This window comes from Ovis aries, chromosome 3, assembly GCF_016772045.2.
Source record: "Ovis aries strain OAR_USU_Benz2616 breed Rambouillet chromosome 3, ARS-UI_Ramb_v3.0, whole genome shotgun sequence".
NCBI lineage: Eukaryota > Metazoa > Chordata > Mammalia > Artiodactyla > Bovidae > Ovis > Ovis aries.
The window spans coordinates 58,244,312-58,260,588 of NC_056056.1; the positions used below are offsets into that span (position 1 = coordinate 58,244,312).

The following is a 16,277-nucleotide window of genomic DNA, read 5'->3' on the forward strand; positions in this document are numbered from 1 at the left end:
GGCAAGAGGTGGGAGAGGAAGAAAAGCCACCACCACTGCCCTCAAAATGCTCACAGTCCATGGCAACACAGACAGCCACAAACACAGCTGGCTGTTCCCAGACTCCATCAGCTTGTCTTGATGCCTCCGGTTGGAAGGAAGATACTCCCTCCCCATTCTCAGAACACAGCGATAGGTCTTCCTTACACATTCTTTGATATGACAGAGACTTACCAAATCATGAAAAGATTGCTTACAGAAAAAGGGACTTGTGGACAAAATCATAGGACTTCATACTAGAAGTCTTGAAAGCTTGAAAGACATCATTTTAGGTCAAGGGCCGGCAAAGGTGGAAAAGGCACTGACCCCAAAATCCAGTGCCTGTGTCTTTCTCCAGCTCACCTCCTGCCCTGAGGCAAGGCACACTCCACTAAGAGTTTTACAGATGAGGAAAGGACTGGTTCAGCAGTTTTTATCAGAAGTAAAACCCACAAAGTTTCCAAATTACATTTGCTCTAGAACCCCAATATATAAGACAAAGAAAAGGGATCAGGGCTGCAAGCCCAGAGCCAACCCACTAATGCTAGGTGGCCACCAGGGCAGCCAGTTTGAAATCTGTAGGAATAACATCTGAAAGCTCCTTCCAGAATTTGTACACCCTCGCTTGGACGACAGAAGGAGGGGATTCTCGTTGACTGAATGCTTTCAATGGTCCCTGACAATTTATTAGTCAAGGATCATTGAAATCTCTGCAACAGTAACATGAGTTCAACTAGTGCTTGTGAACTAGTATCTCCTTGGATCTGAGCTGTGAATTGGGATGTTGGCAAGAGGCAGAACTGGGTTTTGAATCAAGGGTTTTCTGCCTCCAAACATGGGATTTCTACTCTTTGCTAAGGAGTGTGTGGAAATGTGGGCTGAATCAATAATCTCCTTGAATGGTAAATACAAACATACGTGCATATGTGCCTAGGAAAACACATCTTGACAAATACTCCTCTTAAAATTATTATTAGCTGGGCTTCCCAGGTGGCGCTAGCAGTAAAGAACCTGCCTGCCAATTCAGGAGACAAGAGAGGCGGATTTAATGGATGGGTAGGGAAGATCCCCTGGAGGAGGGCATGGCAACTCACTCCAGTATTCTTGCCTGGAGAACCCCATGGACAGAGGAGCCTGATGGGCTACAGTCCTTGGGGCAGAAAAGAGTCAGACACAACTGAAGTGACTTAGCACACACACACATATGGTAACCAGGCAAATGATTTATAGTCTATATGGTCCATATTTTCTAATTTTCCTATAATGAATAGGTATTTTTATACAAAACAGGTACTGCTTATTAGAATGGTTTTAACAATTCACAACTGACACATGTTGGGTTTCTGTAGAATTAGGGGCTGGAGGGATAAATGGTATCTCTGAACTTTTGGAGTTGACAGTGGGAATAATAACACCAAATTCCAAAAACTCTCCCTAGGAGTAGAGGGCCCTGGGCAAAGGAGCAGTTCTCCTGGTCATTTAACAGCTGGGGAAGGAGAGGGTGGGGCAAATTGAGAGACTAGAATGGATATATATATACATTACTATGGCTCAGACAGTAAAGAATCTACAATGCAGGAGACCTGGGTTCCATCCCTGGGTTGAGAAGATCCCCTGGAGGAGGGCACGACAACCCACTCCAGCATTCTTGCCTGGAGAATCCACACGGACCGAGAAGCCTGGCGGGCTATTGTGCATGGGGTTGCAAAGAGTTGGACATGACTAAGCGATTAAGCACATATATGTAAAATAGCTAGTGGGAAGCTGCCGTATTACACAGGGAGCTCAGGCCAGTACTCAGTGGTGACCCAGAGTGTGGAAGGGAGGGGGTAGGGAGGCTCCAGAGGAGAGGATATTTGTACACTTATGGCTGATTCATGTTGTTGCACAGCAGAAACCAACATAACACTGCAAAGCAATTATCCTTCAATTAAAAATAAATAAATAAACAAAACATTCTCTGAAATGAAACTGTTCACTTCTGGGAAGTGTGGTTATTTTTAAAATAACAGCAAGTCCCTAAGACCCCACCCAAACCTATGCTTCTCTTCTCCACTCCTCTCAGGGACCTCATATATAAGCTGAGGGTGCTAATAAAATTAAAGATGGTCACACGGACCCCTTATGACACATGGACCCCAGAAAGCCTGGCTCCTCAGTGTTCTAGCCCCAGCCCAGCAGGACCTATGGGGAGTGAGCCCTCCAGCCTGGCCAACTCAACTCTCTGGCCCCACCCTGACGTCCCCCCAGAAGCCACTTGAAAATATGACAATCACAGCACTACTTCAGGAGAAAAAAAAAAAACAAACACCCAGAAGGCAAGACAGGCCTTGATCCGGCATGAGGTGGGGCCAGCCACCGTGCCAGCCACTTCCCTGGGTTATTCATGCCAGCCCTACCCGCAGAAATCTTCTAAATATTTAACATGCCACCTCTAGGTACAGCACAAACCCCCAGCAGGAGGCAACAGCTGCGGACAGGCCCGCAAGGAATGAACAGCTCGGGGGGCTGAAAGGCACACGCACTGGCTTTGGGAGGAAAGCCCAGAACGGTGGCCGGTAGACAATGCTGAGTGCTGCTTCCGAAAGCGGCCCCGACCGGCTTCTCTGAAAAGCAGGAAAGAAGGGTAGGAGATGGGAGGTGTTTCCAAACGTGGAGGGTGATGGTGCAGAATCAACCAGAGTCGGGAGCCCCTCTTTCTCAGACAAAGGAAAAACCGGAATCGCACCACCTGGCCCCTCTTACCAGACCAATTTCACCCCGGTTCCCCTAGCAGGTGGCAAATCTGACTCAGGAGAGGCTGGTCAACGAAGGGGAGGAACTCGAATAGATGGCTGTATCTACCTCCAAAGGAGAGCAAATCCACTAGAGAAGGAACTCTTCAAAGGTCTAGTAAGCTCTGGGGCTTGTCAGAGCAGAAAACGCCCCCCACGCCCACCCGCGATGACTTCACGCAGGCCTCACCCCGGATGACTCTGCGCTCTCCTGCAAGGCCGGGGAGGTGTCATCGCCACCGTCAGGGTGGCCGTCTGTCACTTGGAAATTTCCCGGAGATACCTGTCTATCTTTCTCCTTCAAACCCCCCGCCAAAGGACCCAGACAAGGGGACGCGAGGTTCAGAGGTGTCCTTCTCCGTCCCACTTCCCTTGGCCGCTGTCAATTTGAGAACCCTAAAAAGGAGTCTTTTTCAACCCCCTGGGGAGCCCCGCCTCTGCCTCTCTGCCCTTCTCCGCGACTACCCCTCCAGGCAGCGCCCAGGCTCTGCTGTCGATTTCACCCGACAAAAGCGTAGCGGCGGGGCGATCGCAGGCCAGCGTTTCTCCCCCAAGGAGAGGGACGCGTGTCCCCGCGGCGCGCCCACTCGGGGCCTCTACCAAGCGCATCAAGCTGGGGAACAAAGCGGCCGGGCGCGGCGACACGCGGCCCCCGGCGCAGCCCCGTGCGCCCCAGCCCTAGCGGCCCCACCCGCCGGTCCCCCGCGCCCCGGGCCCTGCCCCGCAGGGCAGCAGCCGCGTCCTGCGCCGCCCGATCGCCAGCGACCTCGGCAGCTACTGTACCTGCTAAATTTAGCGGCCGCCGGGTATTAATAGCCGGAGCCACCCGGGCCGGCGTTCTGCAGGGGCGCGCGCAGCCCCCGGGGCCGGCGGCGGCGAAGGAGGGGAAGGAAGGAAGGAAGGGACGCGGGGAAGGAGGCCACTTACACCACCAGCCTGGAGATGATCCATGCCACCATGGCGGGGGCCGGGCGGGCGCAGCTCGGCGACGCGGGGCGGCTCGGCTGCGGCGCTCCGGGCACGTCCGTCCGCGCACGGCCGCCGCCGCCAGACTGAACGCGCCCGCCGCCCTGCCTGGCGCTCGCGCGTCGGCGCAGCCGCGGCACGTTCCGGCGGCGGCCCCAGCCCCCCGGGGCACCGCGGGCCCGCGGCGATTGGGCGGCGAGCGGCTCGGGCTCCCGCGGGACCCGCCCCGCCCCGCTGGCCCCGGGTCCCCCGGCTACACTCGGGCGGTTCCTCAGCGCGCCCCGGTGCCCCCGCCGTTCACAAGGGGATCCTGCGGTGGCCTAATGGGCAGGACAGAGACCCCGGGGCCGCCCCACCCTCTGTGCTCCGGGGGCTAAACTGAGGCGTGGACTTTGGGAATCTGTGTCCACCTGTTCTGATTGGAATACAGTCATCCCTTGCCCGGATACTGCGCTGGCCTCGTAAAGGACTTAGCCACATCTGACTGCTCCAGTTGTCCCCCCGCAAGGCGTTATCTGCCTAAGAAACAAATCTGGGCCTGTGTCTCCCGTGGTTAAAATGCTGAAGAGTTCCTACAAGATCTGGTCTCTGCCTACAAACTCACAGCTACCACCATGGCCCAGATCCCCGCTCTGGGCCTTTTTACTTCAGGCATTTTGGACTTAGACCACGTTGTCCCCTCTCCCCCGTTTATACAGTCCATGCCGTGTCTCCTTCTTCAAGGCTCAGATAAGGGTTATTTCCTAAGGACAGCCTTTCCTGGAAGCTGCTCCAGCGTCTCTGTGTCGAAGTGGCTCCAAGTGACCCGGAGGAAGAGAGAAGCTGGTATTGCCTAGCGCCAGTGCCGTGTGGAGCCATTTTGGAGTCTTAAGCCAAAGGGAAAATACGGATCTAGAGCGTTTGTTTTGTTTTTAAACATTGCACTAAATGTGATTTATCTTGATAACTATGTCTTGCGGCCCTCCCTTACATTTTGCCACTGAAAAAGTGCCTCAACCTTCTCACCCAAATCCTGGCCCTTATTATAGACGTGCTCCCTGGTACATTATTCCATGGGAGCTTGAAAAACCTTTGTCTACTGCGCCTGCCCTTGGCTGCTGCTTTCCTCACTGCCTCCATGGTGCCTTCTGAGAGCCTCTGCTTTGCTGATGCGATGTCATGTATAATTCAGTGTCAGATGCCAGAGACACAGGAAAGAGTCAGCTTAAAGCTTTCTTTAAAGGAAACTTGCCCAAGACAGCTTCCTAGCAGAGGAGAGGAGACCTCAGACCTTGGAAAGAGGCTGAAAATGTTCCTTCAGAGGGAGCACAGAGACAGCGAGGGTGTGATACAGGCAGAAAAAAGACCTTGCCCACAATAAGGGAACGGGAAAGAAGACATTCTCTATGATAAGGGGTCTCCTAAGAGCGCATGGGCTTTCCCAGGTGCCTCAATCAGTGAAGAATCCCCCTGCAACGCAGGAGACCTGAGTTCGATCCCTGGGTTGGGAAGATTCCCTGGGGAGGGAAATGGCAGCCCACTCCAGTATTCTTGTTGGGAAATCCATGGACAGAGGACCCGGGTGGGATCCAGTCCACAGGGTCATCAGGGTTGGACACAACTTAGCGTCTAAACCACCAAAGAACCCACAAAACACCTGTAATAGAGTTGTTGTTTAAAGCTGTTTTGACCTAGGTTTGAGGCCCTGCAGGAACTAGTCAGTTCCCCTTCGTCGGCAGCCAAATAAGTCCACACCCCACCACCTGCCTTATCAGAGTCTGGCACAGGCCACTATAACCCAGCTTATCACTCCAGGGCCAAGTACCAGATGGCCAGGGACAGCTTCTATGTCCTCGAGCCCCCCGAAATTATTCAAATTAGCCAGTCCTAAACCTGTTTATCCTGCCTTGCTTTTTCCTTCCCACGGAAACCACGATTTCCCTCCATCTGTCTGGCTTGTCATCCACCCCCATGTTTACAGCAAGTAGCCCTATGTGCAGGGTGTGCTCTGTCCAGGGAACTGTGAGTATAATAAAGCTGTAAACCTTTTTGCTTTCTCCTTCCTGATCCAGCCTCATCATACCTGACTCAAGGTAATATGGTGAACATAGTTGTTGTTCAGCTGCTAAATCATGTCTGACTCTTTGTGACCCCATGGACTGTAGCCCACCAGGATCCTCTGTCCATGGGATTTCCCAGGCAAGAATACTGGAGTGGGTTGCCATTTCCTTTTCCTGGAGATCTTCCCAGATCAGGGATCAAACGGATGTCTCCTGCATTGATAAGTGGATTCTTTACCACTGAGCCACCAGAGAAGCCTGGTGAAAACAGTATCCCACAGGAAAAATCTTGGAATATCATTAGACAGATCAGGACAGTACCAAGCTAATAGGAATTTGCTCCATCCCTCCCTGCACCCAGGTCAGAAAATGCTGTTAGTGGTCATAGGGGGTGGATATGGGAGGAAAATCGTAGTTTAAAGAGAGACTTTTGGTGGGAAATTAGAGAAGCTGGTCACTTGCTATTTCTCTTCTAGTTGTTTTTGTTGTTTAGTTGCTAAGTCGTGTCCGGCTCTTTTGTGACTACATGGACTGCAGCCTGCCAGGCTCCTCTGTCTGTGAGATTTCCCAGGCAAGAATATTGGAGTGGGTTTGCTAATTCCCCCTCCAGGGGATCTTCCCGGCCCAGGGACTGAACCTGTGTCCCCTGCACTGGCAGGAGGGTTCTTTACCACTGAACCACCAGGGAAGCCCTTCTCTCCTGAAGATGCCCCCTATTCCTAGAAATAGAATTCTCAGGTTTGACTGATGCACACAACTGGACATTTTCATTAATGAAATGAGACTATTCTTGGGATTAAAATATCTGAAGGTCTTTCTGTTATCTGGAGTACCAAAAAGCTAGTGGGACCAACCAGATTTCATTCAAGGGTTGGGAGGAAAAAAAAAAAAAACAACCATGTTCAACAGCACAAACAGGCAGGGGAGGGGAAAGAACACAGAGAGAAGAAAGTTGCTTTTCTATTTCTTTCTATCTCTTTCAGGGTAACTGTTACATGTGTTAACTCTCTCCTTCATAGACTCCTTCCAGTTTGTCCTTGACCCTGGAAAACTTCAGGCCAGGGGAATAGATAGAGCCTTTGAAACAATGAGACTCTTGCAGCCCTATCAGCTGGTTCGCTTTCTTTCTCACATGAATTGCTGTTGCTGTGGATACTTAGGTGGATACTTACAATCTGTTTCCCCCATACTCTTTCTTCTGGGAAGATCGATCCATTTTGCATTGAGGAGTGATTTTCCCTATCCTCCAATCTTTTTTTTTTTTTAATTAAAATTTATAGCTAGTTTACAATGTTGTGTTAATTGTCCGGTCCTTCAAATGTCATTTTCTCACAGGTCCTTGCTACCTTGACTGGCCACAGGTGAGCACTGGACACAAGCTGAGCCAAGGTTCTCCCCTGGGATTTTTAAAGTTGATAATAGGAAAGAGAGACTTCAATTTTTCATCCATTTATACGAAATTGTAGTCAAGACAAAACCTTTGGCTCTGCAAATTCTAGTTTTCTACCTAAACTATCAGAGTAACAGAAAATATATCAGTGTTTCCCAGATGCCAAGAATGGGGGAAGGGAATTGACTGCAAAAGGGCAAGAAGGAACTTTTGGGTGGTGAAAAACAATTGCAATTATAGCATTTTCAGTGAGAAATATCAAGACAATACAGTGCACTTTTCATAAAGCTAATGTATGCCATCTAAAAGACCATCTCTTATTCTGAGGTTGTCTTTTATACCTTTGGGGTTCCTAATATGTCTTTTCTTTTATGACATCATGGTGATAGCAATTTAGTGGTTGTTATTTTATTAATGTCCTTCCTGGAAAAGTAAAAAACTACCAAACTAACGTCATTCCCTTCAGTTTCTTCCTTTTTTCTTTTTATTCAAGTGTCACTGTTGCTTGAAATTCAAAAGTCCAGGGGCCATTGCTCTGCCCTAGTCCTTGGGTATCATGGACTCAAGAGGTGAATAATTGGACACTTGACATTGTTGTAGGGTTTTGTGGGTTTTTTTTTTTAATTTTTCCATCTTCCCTTGTAGAACTAGCATATGTGTTGATTTATAATTTATACCCCACCTGTTTCTGTAAGGATTCAAGGCTGCAAGACAGTTTTTCCCCTGGCATCCCCCCAGACTCTTGTAACGGTTACTGAGTCAGATGGGGCCCTTTCCTGGGTGCCGACAGGATTCAAGCAGCAGGAGTGGGAGGATGAGGCATGATCTTGCGCTATCTACTGCAGGCAGAGCTGCCACATCGCCGTTTGGCAGAGCACAGCAGGGAAAGGCAGAGATTGAGACCAGGGGCACTTGGCACACGTCCCGGCCCAGCCCTCAACTGTGGACCGGCAGCTGCAGCTCTGTCTCCTGGCATGTGGTTCTTCAGACGTCTATCTCTAGGCTGTAAAGCTTTGACTGAGGCCACACTCTTCCCTTCAGGTGACTGGGTGCTCTTGTCACCCCCCCCCCTTATAAATGACTACCTGTGATAGGACCCCAAAACATCTTGGGAGAGTAATATAGCAGAGGAGTTAACAGTCTGATCTCTGGAGGAACAGTGGCCGGATTGAACCCTGATTCTGCCTCTTACTAGGCACATCATGTCCTTGGGCAAGCCACCGAGCCTTCGCAGGCCTCTGTCTCCTCGTGTGTAAAGTGAGGATGGTAACAGCAGAACATGCGTCGTGAGGTGGTCATGAAACAGGGCCTGGGGACTGCCCCAGGGGTCCAGTGGCTAAGACTCTGCACACCCAATGTGGGGTGCCCAGCTTCAATTCCTGGTCAAGGAACTAGATCCCATGTGCCCCAGCTGAGTTCACCTGCTACAACTCGAGATCCCACATGCTGAAACCAAGACCTCGCACAGCCCCCAGAAAAACACAAACAGGGCCCAGGAGAGGCCATTTAAAACCACTGTGAGGACTTCCCTGGTGGCTGAGTAGAGAGGAACCCACCTGCCGGTGTCGGGGACACAGGTTTGGTCCCTGGTCTGGGAAGATATAGCATACTGCAGAGCAACTAAGCAAGTGAGCCACAACTACTGAGCCCAAGCTCCATAGCCTGCAAGGTGTAACTCCTGAGCCCACGTGCTGCGGCTGCTGAAGCCCATGAGCCTAGAGCCTGTGCTCCGCAGCAAGAGAAGCCACTGCAATGAGAAGCCTACGCACTGCAGAAAGAGGAACTCCTGCTCATCACAACTAAAGAAAGGCCACTCAGAGCAATGAAGGCCCAGGGCAGCCAAAAATAAAAACAATGATTAAAAACCCACAGTGAGATAGCCCACCCACCCGGGACAACAACTAAAATGAAAAAGAATGACAATACTAACTGCTAATGAGCAGGAAGCGCAAGTGGAATTCATACATTGTTGATGGGAATGAAAAATGACACAGCCACTTTGGAAAACATGTTGGCAGTTTATAAAATGCCAAATGTTTTTTTTAAAAATTTCATTCATAAAGTGAAGTATTTTAAAACACATACAATGCATAAATATTAGAAGATGCATGTCTTTACAAAAAAAAAAAGAAATATGTATTTACCAAATGGCCCAATATACATTTACCTCCTGGATATTTTACCTAGGAGAAATAAAAGCATATGATCACACAGACTTGTATACAAATGTTTTCATGCATGTGTGTGTTTAGTTGCTCAGTCGTGTCCAACTCTGTGACCCCATGAACTGTAGTCCACCAGGCTCCTCCGACCATGGGATTCCCTAGGCAAGAATATTGAAGTGGGTAGCCATTCTGTTCTCCAGAGGAACTTCTTGACCCTGGGGCCAAACCCCAGTCTCCTACATTGCAGGCAGATTCTTTACCACAGAGCCATAGTAGCATTATTTGTAACTGCTAAAAATGTAGACAATATGAATGGCCACCCACAGGTGGATGGATAAACCAAATGTGGTGTTTCCATACAGTGAAATGCTGCTCAGTTGTAAAAAGGCACGATCTACTGATACGTGCAACAACATGGATGAATCTCAAAAAACTTTATGCTAAGAAAAATTTTTAAAAGCCAACAACAAAAGGGTACATATCATGTTACTCACTTATTAAAAAAAAAAAACTCTAGGGAGGACAAATCTAATCTAGAGTGACAGAAAGCAGACTGTTATTTATGTAGGGTGGAAAGAGAAGACTGGGGGAGAGCAGAAGGGAATTTTGAGATGGTAGAAATGTTCTCTGTATATATATTGTGATGGATGCAGCCCAGTGTATGCATTTTAAAAAATACAACCAGGGAAGGAGGTTCAAGAGGGAGGGAACATATGAATACCTATGGTTGATTCATGTTGAGGTAGGGCAGAAACTAAGACATATTATAAAGCAATTACCCTCCAATTAAAAATTTTAAAAAATACAAACAACCATACACTTAAAATGTATGAATTTTATTATGTGGAAATTATACCTCAGGAAATTGATTTTTAAAAATCTACCTGTTTGGGACTTCCTTGGTGGTCCAGTGGTTAAGAACTTGCCTTCCAAAAAGAGAAAAGAAGAATCTGCCTTCCCAAACAGGGGACACGGTTCAATTCATGGTTGGGGAACTAAGACTGCTCATGCCAAGGGGCAGCTAAGCCCCCGTGCCTCAACCAGAGAAGGCCCTGTGCTGCAACAAAGACCCAATACAGCCAAAAGCAACCACCACCACAACAAAAACTACCTATTTGTATATAACATAATGCTCTAGCTGAAAATTGGGCTAAGGAAAGGAAGACAGATATAAAGTCGGGGAGAGAGAGAATGAGGTAGAACCCATGAGCCTGAGCTGAAACCTACAAGGATGGACAGGAAGCCATGTCAGTCACTCATCACCTCCAACCCTGATGAAGGGAATCCTGCAGGGGAAGCTGACCTCCTTTGTCATAGAGCTTAGCACACCCCTGGCTCAGCAGTCAGAGAAACTGAAGGAAGAAGCAGGACACGATGGAGCAGTGCAGGCCTGGATGGCTGCCACAGTCACCAAGGTGAGAAGCAAGAATGTGCAATAAACGCAACTGTCCTGACCTCCCACATGTGAGAAATAATATGACTGCTGCTTCAGTTCGGACCTCCAAATCTCAGGAAAAGTCTCTCGTGGCCCAATTTAGCATAAACATCCAGGGAAGGGAATTCCAGGAAATTCAGTTTAGGCCAGCCAAGTGGACACATTACAAAGCCAACCTTGAATTTACAGTTTCATTTCTTAAAGCTGGTAGGTAGTTCTGTAAATGTTCGTGTTGCTATTCTCCCTATATATTTTGTATGCCTGAAATGTATTTTTTATAATTTTATTTATTTATTGGCGGTGCTGTGTCTTCGTTGCTGCCAGTGGGCCTTCTCTAGTTGTGGCAAGTGGGGACAACTCTTCCTTGCGGTGTGCAGGCTTCTCTTTGCGATGGTGTCTCCTGTCGCAGAGCAGGGGCTCTAGGGTGTGGGGCTTCAGTAACTGCGGTGCACAGGCTTAGTTGCCTTATGGCACGTGGAATCTTCCTAGACTGGAGATTGAACCCATGGCCCCTACATTGGCAGGCAGATTCTTAACCACTGACCCACCAGGGAAACCCCTGCCTGGAATGTTTGGTGATAGTTTAAATGTTCCTACAGCTGGGGAGTTGTAATCTTGTTGGTTACACCTGCCCCTGACCTCTACAGCCTATACATTCAGAATCACAGATGTGGCTGTTGAGACCCCAGGTCACCCAGCCAGCAAGGGGCAGCGCTGGGACCCAGGCCAGCCTTCCATGCTCTTTGTTCTAGAGCAGGCTGCCTTCAGCAAACATGAGTTACAGGTGACCTAAAGAGGTGCGGCTATGGTGTACTGTCCTTTTACCTAATTTTCTTGTTTAGCATCCATCTCTCATCACTGAAATGTAAGCTCCAAGAAAATAAGGATGTCCATCCATTTTGTTGGCACATTAATCTTGGACTTCCCAGCCTCTGGAACTGTGAGAAATAAATCCCTATGGATTAAGCCACACAGCCTATGGTATTCCTGTTATAATAGCCCAGACTTCAGGGTCTTCAAGGTAAGAACCCTGCATTTTTTTTTTTTTTTGGCTGTGTGGGGTGGCCTGTGAGATCTTAGTGCCCCAACCAGGGATCGAACCCTAGTCCCCTGCATTGAAAGCCCAGTCTTAACCACTGAACCACCAGGAAAGTCCCAAGGGCCTAGCATTTTAAAAAGAGGTATTTGGAGACAAAATCTTCAACTTGGGCAAGGAGGGAAGTTCTTTGGGGGTAACTGTTCAGGGTCCATAGGACCTATGGGGCCCCTGAACTCATCCCACACAAGTGAAGCTACTAACGCATGCTTCATAAGATAACATACTAGAGAAGCAATGCCAATTAAGCAATGTGGACTGTGCTGCAAGTCAGAATTTCCAGAGTTCTGCCTGCACAACAAGTGAGCCGTTGATCTTGGAACAAATTACTACCTGTCTGAGCCGTAGGTTTTTGTTTTCCACCTGGAACGTAGAGGAAATTATCTTTGCCCTGCTTACCTGATGAGATGGTTGTAAGCCTCAAATGAAACTCGAATAAACATGAGATGTTTATTCATTCCTAGAACAGAGAGGAAAATGAGATCACAGAGGGACAAAAAGGTGTGCAAAGGGCCAACAATTCCCATGAAAGACTTTCTGACTGCTGGGGACACCAGAATGCTGAGGGATATCCATCAAGAGCCAACTACAGGCATAACCAGCCCCAAGTACTGGTTCTCTGAGATGAGAACCCTGATGCCCACACCCACAGCCCAGACTCCCCACAGCTCAGCTATGGAAGAGTGGAGTTTCAATCCACAGCACATGCCCCTTTGTTGGTGGATTTTAATATTGCTTTCCCCACTGCTGGCTTTCTCTCTATGGCACACAAAATTGCAGCATCCACCGTACTTATCCTGGCTGTGCTCAGGGTCAAGCAGATCCTTTTCTCATCACCCTGACTCTTATGCATTATGTAACATCCTGTCTGGAACATGGGCAGAGGAGCCTGTCAGGCTACAGTCCATGGGGTCACAAAGAGTTGGACATGACACCCATACACACGAGCAGAGCTGCTCACTCCCTACTTTGTTTCTTCTGAAGTTTCATTCACACATAGCAGGGGGTAGTGAGATGCCTTGTATTTGATGACGCATTCTTCAATCCTAGCAGATTGGGAAATTCTGGAGAACATAGGCCTAGTTTATCCATGCATGGTTTTGGGCTCCTTGGCTCATGACCCAGTGGTAGGCATGTGGCAGATATTACGTATAAACTTGTTGAATGAATATAGAATGAAAAACACTAGGGTGGGAAGTGGGAGAGAGGGAGATTCAAGAGAGAGGGGACATGTACACCTATAGCTAATGCAGGTTGATGTACATCAGAAATGAAAGCAATTTTGTAAAGCAATTAAACACACACACACACACATACACGACAAGCTCCCAGGCTATGCCAACTTTACCAGAGCTGTATTTCCCTTACTCTGCCTCTCTGATATTTATGAATACATGGAGGTGGTAGCCACATAGAGGGCTGAAGACAGATGGTCGAGCAGCCCCAGACTTCTGTCCTCCCAGGTTAGCAGCTCCAGAAGACAGAGAATCTCTATTCCCTCATATCAAACCCAGAGGAGTAGCTGATTGCTTCTCCCCCACCCCCAGCTTCAACCCAACCTCTTTAGCTTCCTGACAGCTTTCAAGAGTGTTAACAGTTTCCAAGAGTGTTATAGTCTCATCAGTGAGACCATCTAAGGGGTTCATTTACTACTTCACGAAGCTGGTGCTATAGGCTGAATGTTTGTGTCCTCCCCTCATCACGCCACAGATTCGTATGTTAATAATCCCCATCAGCAGGAACAGAGACTCAGACATGGAGAAAAGACCTGTGGACACAGTGAGGGAAGGAGAGGGTGGGACAAACTGAGACAGTAGCTTTGAAACCTGTATATGAGCATGTGTAAAATAGACAGCTAGTGGGAAGTTGTGTTGCAGGATGGGAAGGAGGTTCAAGAGGGAGGGGACACATGCGTACTTATGGCTGATTCACATTGTTATATGGCAGAAACCAACATGTCATTGTAAAGCAATTATCCTTCAATTAAAAAACTTTTTAAAATGTGACTAAAAAAAAATCCCTATTGGAGGTGGGCCTTTGGGACAAGATTGGGTCATAACAGTGGAGTCTTCACGAATAAGATTAGTGTCCTCAAAAAACACTTACCCACCTCACCCCTTCTGCCAAGCGAGGGCACAGCACAACGGCGGCGGCTGCTGCTGCTGCTGCTGCTGCTGCTGCTGCTGCTGCTGAGTCACTCCAGTCGTGTCTGACTCTGTGCGACCCCAGAGATGGCAGCCCACCAGGCTCCCCTGTCCCTGGGATTCTCCAAGGAAGAACACCGGAGTGGTTGACTATGAACTAGGAAGTGGGTTCTCACTAGACATGGAAACTGCATCTTGGTCTTGGACTTCCCAGCCTCCAGAACTCTGAGAAATAAACATTTGTTGATTAAGCCACCCAGCCTACTATGTTCTGTCGTAGTAACCTGAATGGACTAAGACAGCTGGGCTGGACAAGGGCTGAACTGAGCTCACTGCATACTCCTCTTTTCCCAAAGGTCCAGGATCCTCTGGGCAGGAGCCCAGAGAGAGCTGATTAGCTTTCAGAGTAATGTCCCACCGAGAAAAGTGAAGGAAGTTCACACTTCCCTGCAATGCCATCGTTCCAGAACACCTGGCTGACACATCCGGGAAAACAAGCAGAGCTCACTCACTCTGTAGAACTGTACAGATTCTACAAGTAGAGAATTTCCAGATCAGAGGAAACCTGGCTCATCCACCTGACTTTCAGGGAACATGACACCTAGGCTATCCAGGAAAGAAGAGTCTATCTCAGTAGAAACAACAACAGCAATAATGATGATGCTGAGCTATCTGAACGTTTGCTTTTAGAAACTCAGTTTCTTATCCACAAAATGGTGATCTCCCACAGGATTATTTATAAGATTTAAATTAAGTTATACCTATGACTTCATAATAGGACTTCCCTGGGGGCTCAGATGGTAAAAGAATCAGCCTGCAATGCAGGAGACCGGGGTTCAGTCTCTGGGCGGGGAAGATCCCCTGGAGAAGGAAATGGCAACCCATTCCAGTATCCTTGCCTGGAGAATTCCATGGACAGAGGCGTCTGGTGGGCTGCAGTCCATGGGGTCATAAAGGGTCAGACAGGACTGAGAGTTAGTCACTTTCTGTTCCCTTTCCTTTCCATATATATATGGAGCAAATACGGGAGTAGACGCAAAGGAAGCACTCCCTAAATTTCTCCTGTTACTTGACATAACCAGCCCCTATCTTCCCGAACTGGAGAATGAAAGTCCATAAATGACAACTTTTTTGTTTGTGTGCCATACATCAAGACTTGCGGGATCTTAGTTTCCTGACTGGGGATTGAATTTGGGCCTTCAGCAGTGAAAGCACAGAATCCTAACCACTGGACCACCAGGGAATTCTCCATAAATAATAACTCTAAGTGGATACACCCATCTCCCCACACACATATACACACACATTTATTCTGGATATTTGATTTTTTTTTAATTCAATGACTGTATATTATTATTTTAATGACAGAATCTTTTGCTTTCATATTTTAATTGATTTAGTTGGAAACAGTTCCTTCAGATACAAGACCAACACTCATAATTTGAGCCATCTGAGTGTGTGAAATTCTGGCTTCTGTGATTAGCTTAATTTTAAGTTTGCCTTCTCTGATTAGCAGACTGATGAGATTTCTTTCTAGTTATTTTAATTCAGAATTAATTAAAGCCTTTTCTTTTGCTCTCCAGGCAGAAGCAGGTTGTGTGGAAGGTGGCTGAATTGTTACCATAAACTCTAATTAATCCACCCGGAGCCCTGCTATTATGAGGAGCGCTGGCTAGCCAAGGCACGGCAGAGTGATGCTTGTGGGACACTTGGATGTGAAGTTGGGAAGCGTTTCAACTCAGAGCCAGGACCACGTGAAAAGGCTGCTTTGTCTGTTCTTACTGTTGAGCTCATTAAAGTGGATTACCGTCAGGACAACCAAGCCCCAAATGACCGACTCAGCCGTGCTGCAAGAGCCCTTCAGAAGCCCTCTACAGAAGCAGGCTTGCATTTCCCCATGGAAACTGACGCTCCATCCAGAACAGCACTGCCTTCTCTGATGACCCCTCCAAGCTGAGGGTTCCAGCCTGAGTTCTGGAACCCAGGCCAGGGAGCCTGCCCACGTGGGAGGCAGGGAGACGGTGCTGGTGTGATGTTTCTCTTTTCCAGGGTACACATTGCTGCTGTTGACCCCAGAAAGTCTGTGAAAATGATATTCGTTTGTTTGATTTTACTTATTCATTTATGGCTGTGCTGGGGGTTCGTTGCTGCTGCGTGGGCTGTGCTCTGGTTGTGGTGTGTGGCTCCTCGTTGCCGTTGCTTCCCTTCTCGAGGAGCGCGGCTTCAGTAGTTGCGGCACAGGCGCAGTAG

At 48.3% G+C, this 16,277-nt stretch overlaps 1 protein-coding gene across 8 annotated transcripts in view; it reads right to left on the reverse strand.

Moving 5' to 3' along the window:
- REEP1 (receptor accessory protein 1) overlaps window positions 1-3,846 on the reverse strand; it is a 135,399-nt gene extending 131,553 nt beyond the window's left edge. For 7 of the 8 annotated variants that reach the window (XR_009599820.1, XM_027966747.3, XM_042246062.2 and 4 more), the window contains exon 1: window positions 3,720-3,846. Coding sequence is in view for 6 of the 8 variants with exons in the window: in XM_027966747.3 (XP_027822548.1) it covers window positions 3,720-3,751 (32 nt within the window). In the remaining 2 variants the exon portion in view is untranslated. Of the gene's footprint in view, window positions 1-3,575; window positions 3,674-3,719 lie in introns of those variants that run through there. The other variant, XM_060412109.1, reaches the window with a different exon arrangement.
- Window positions 3,847-16,277: the final 12,431 nt, after the last annotated feature.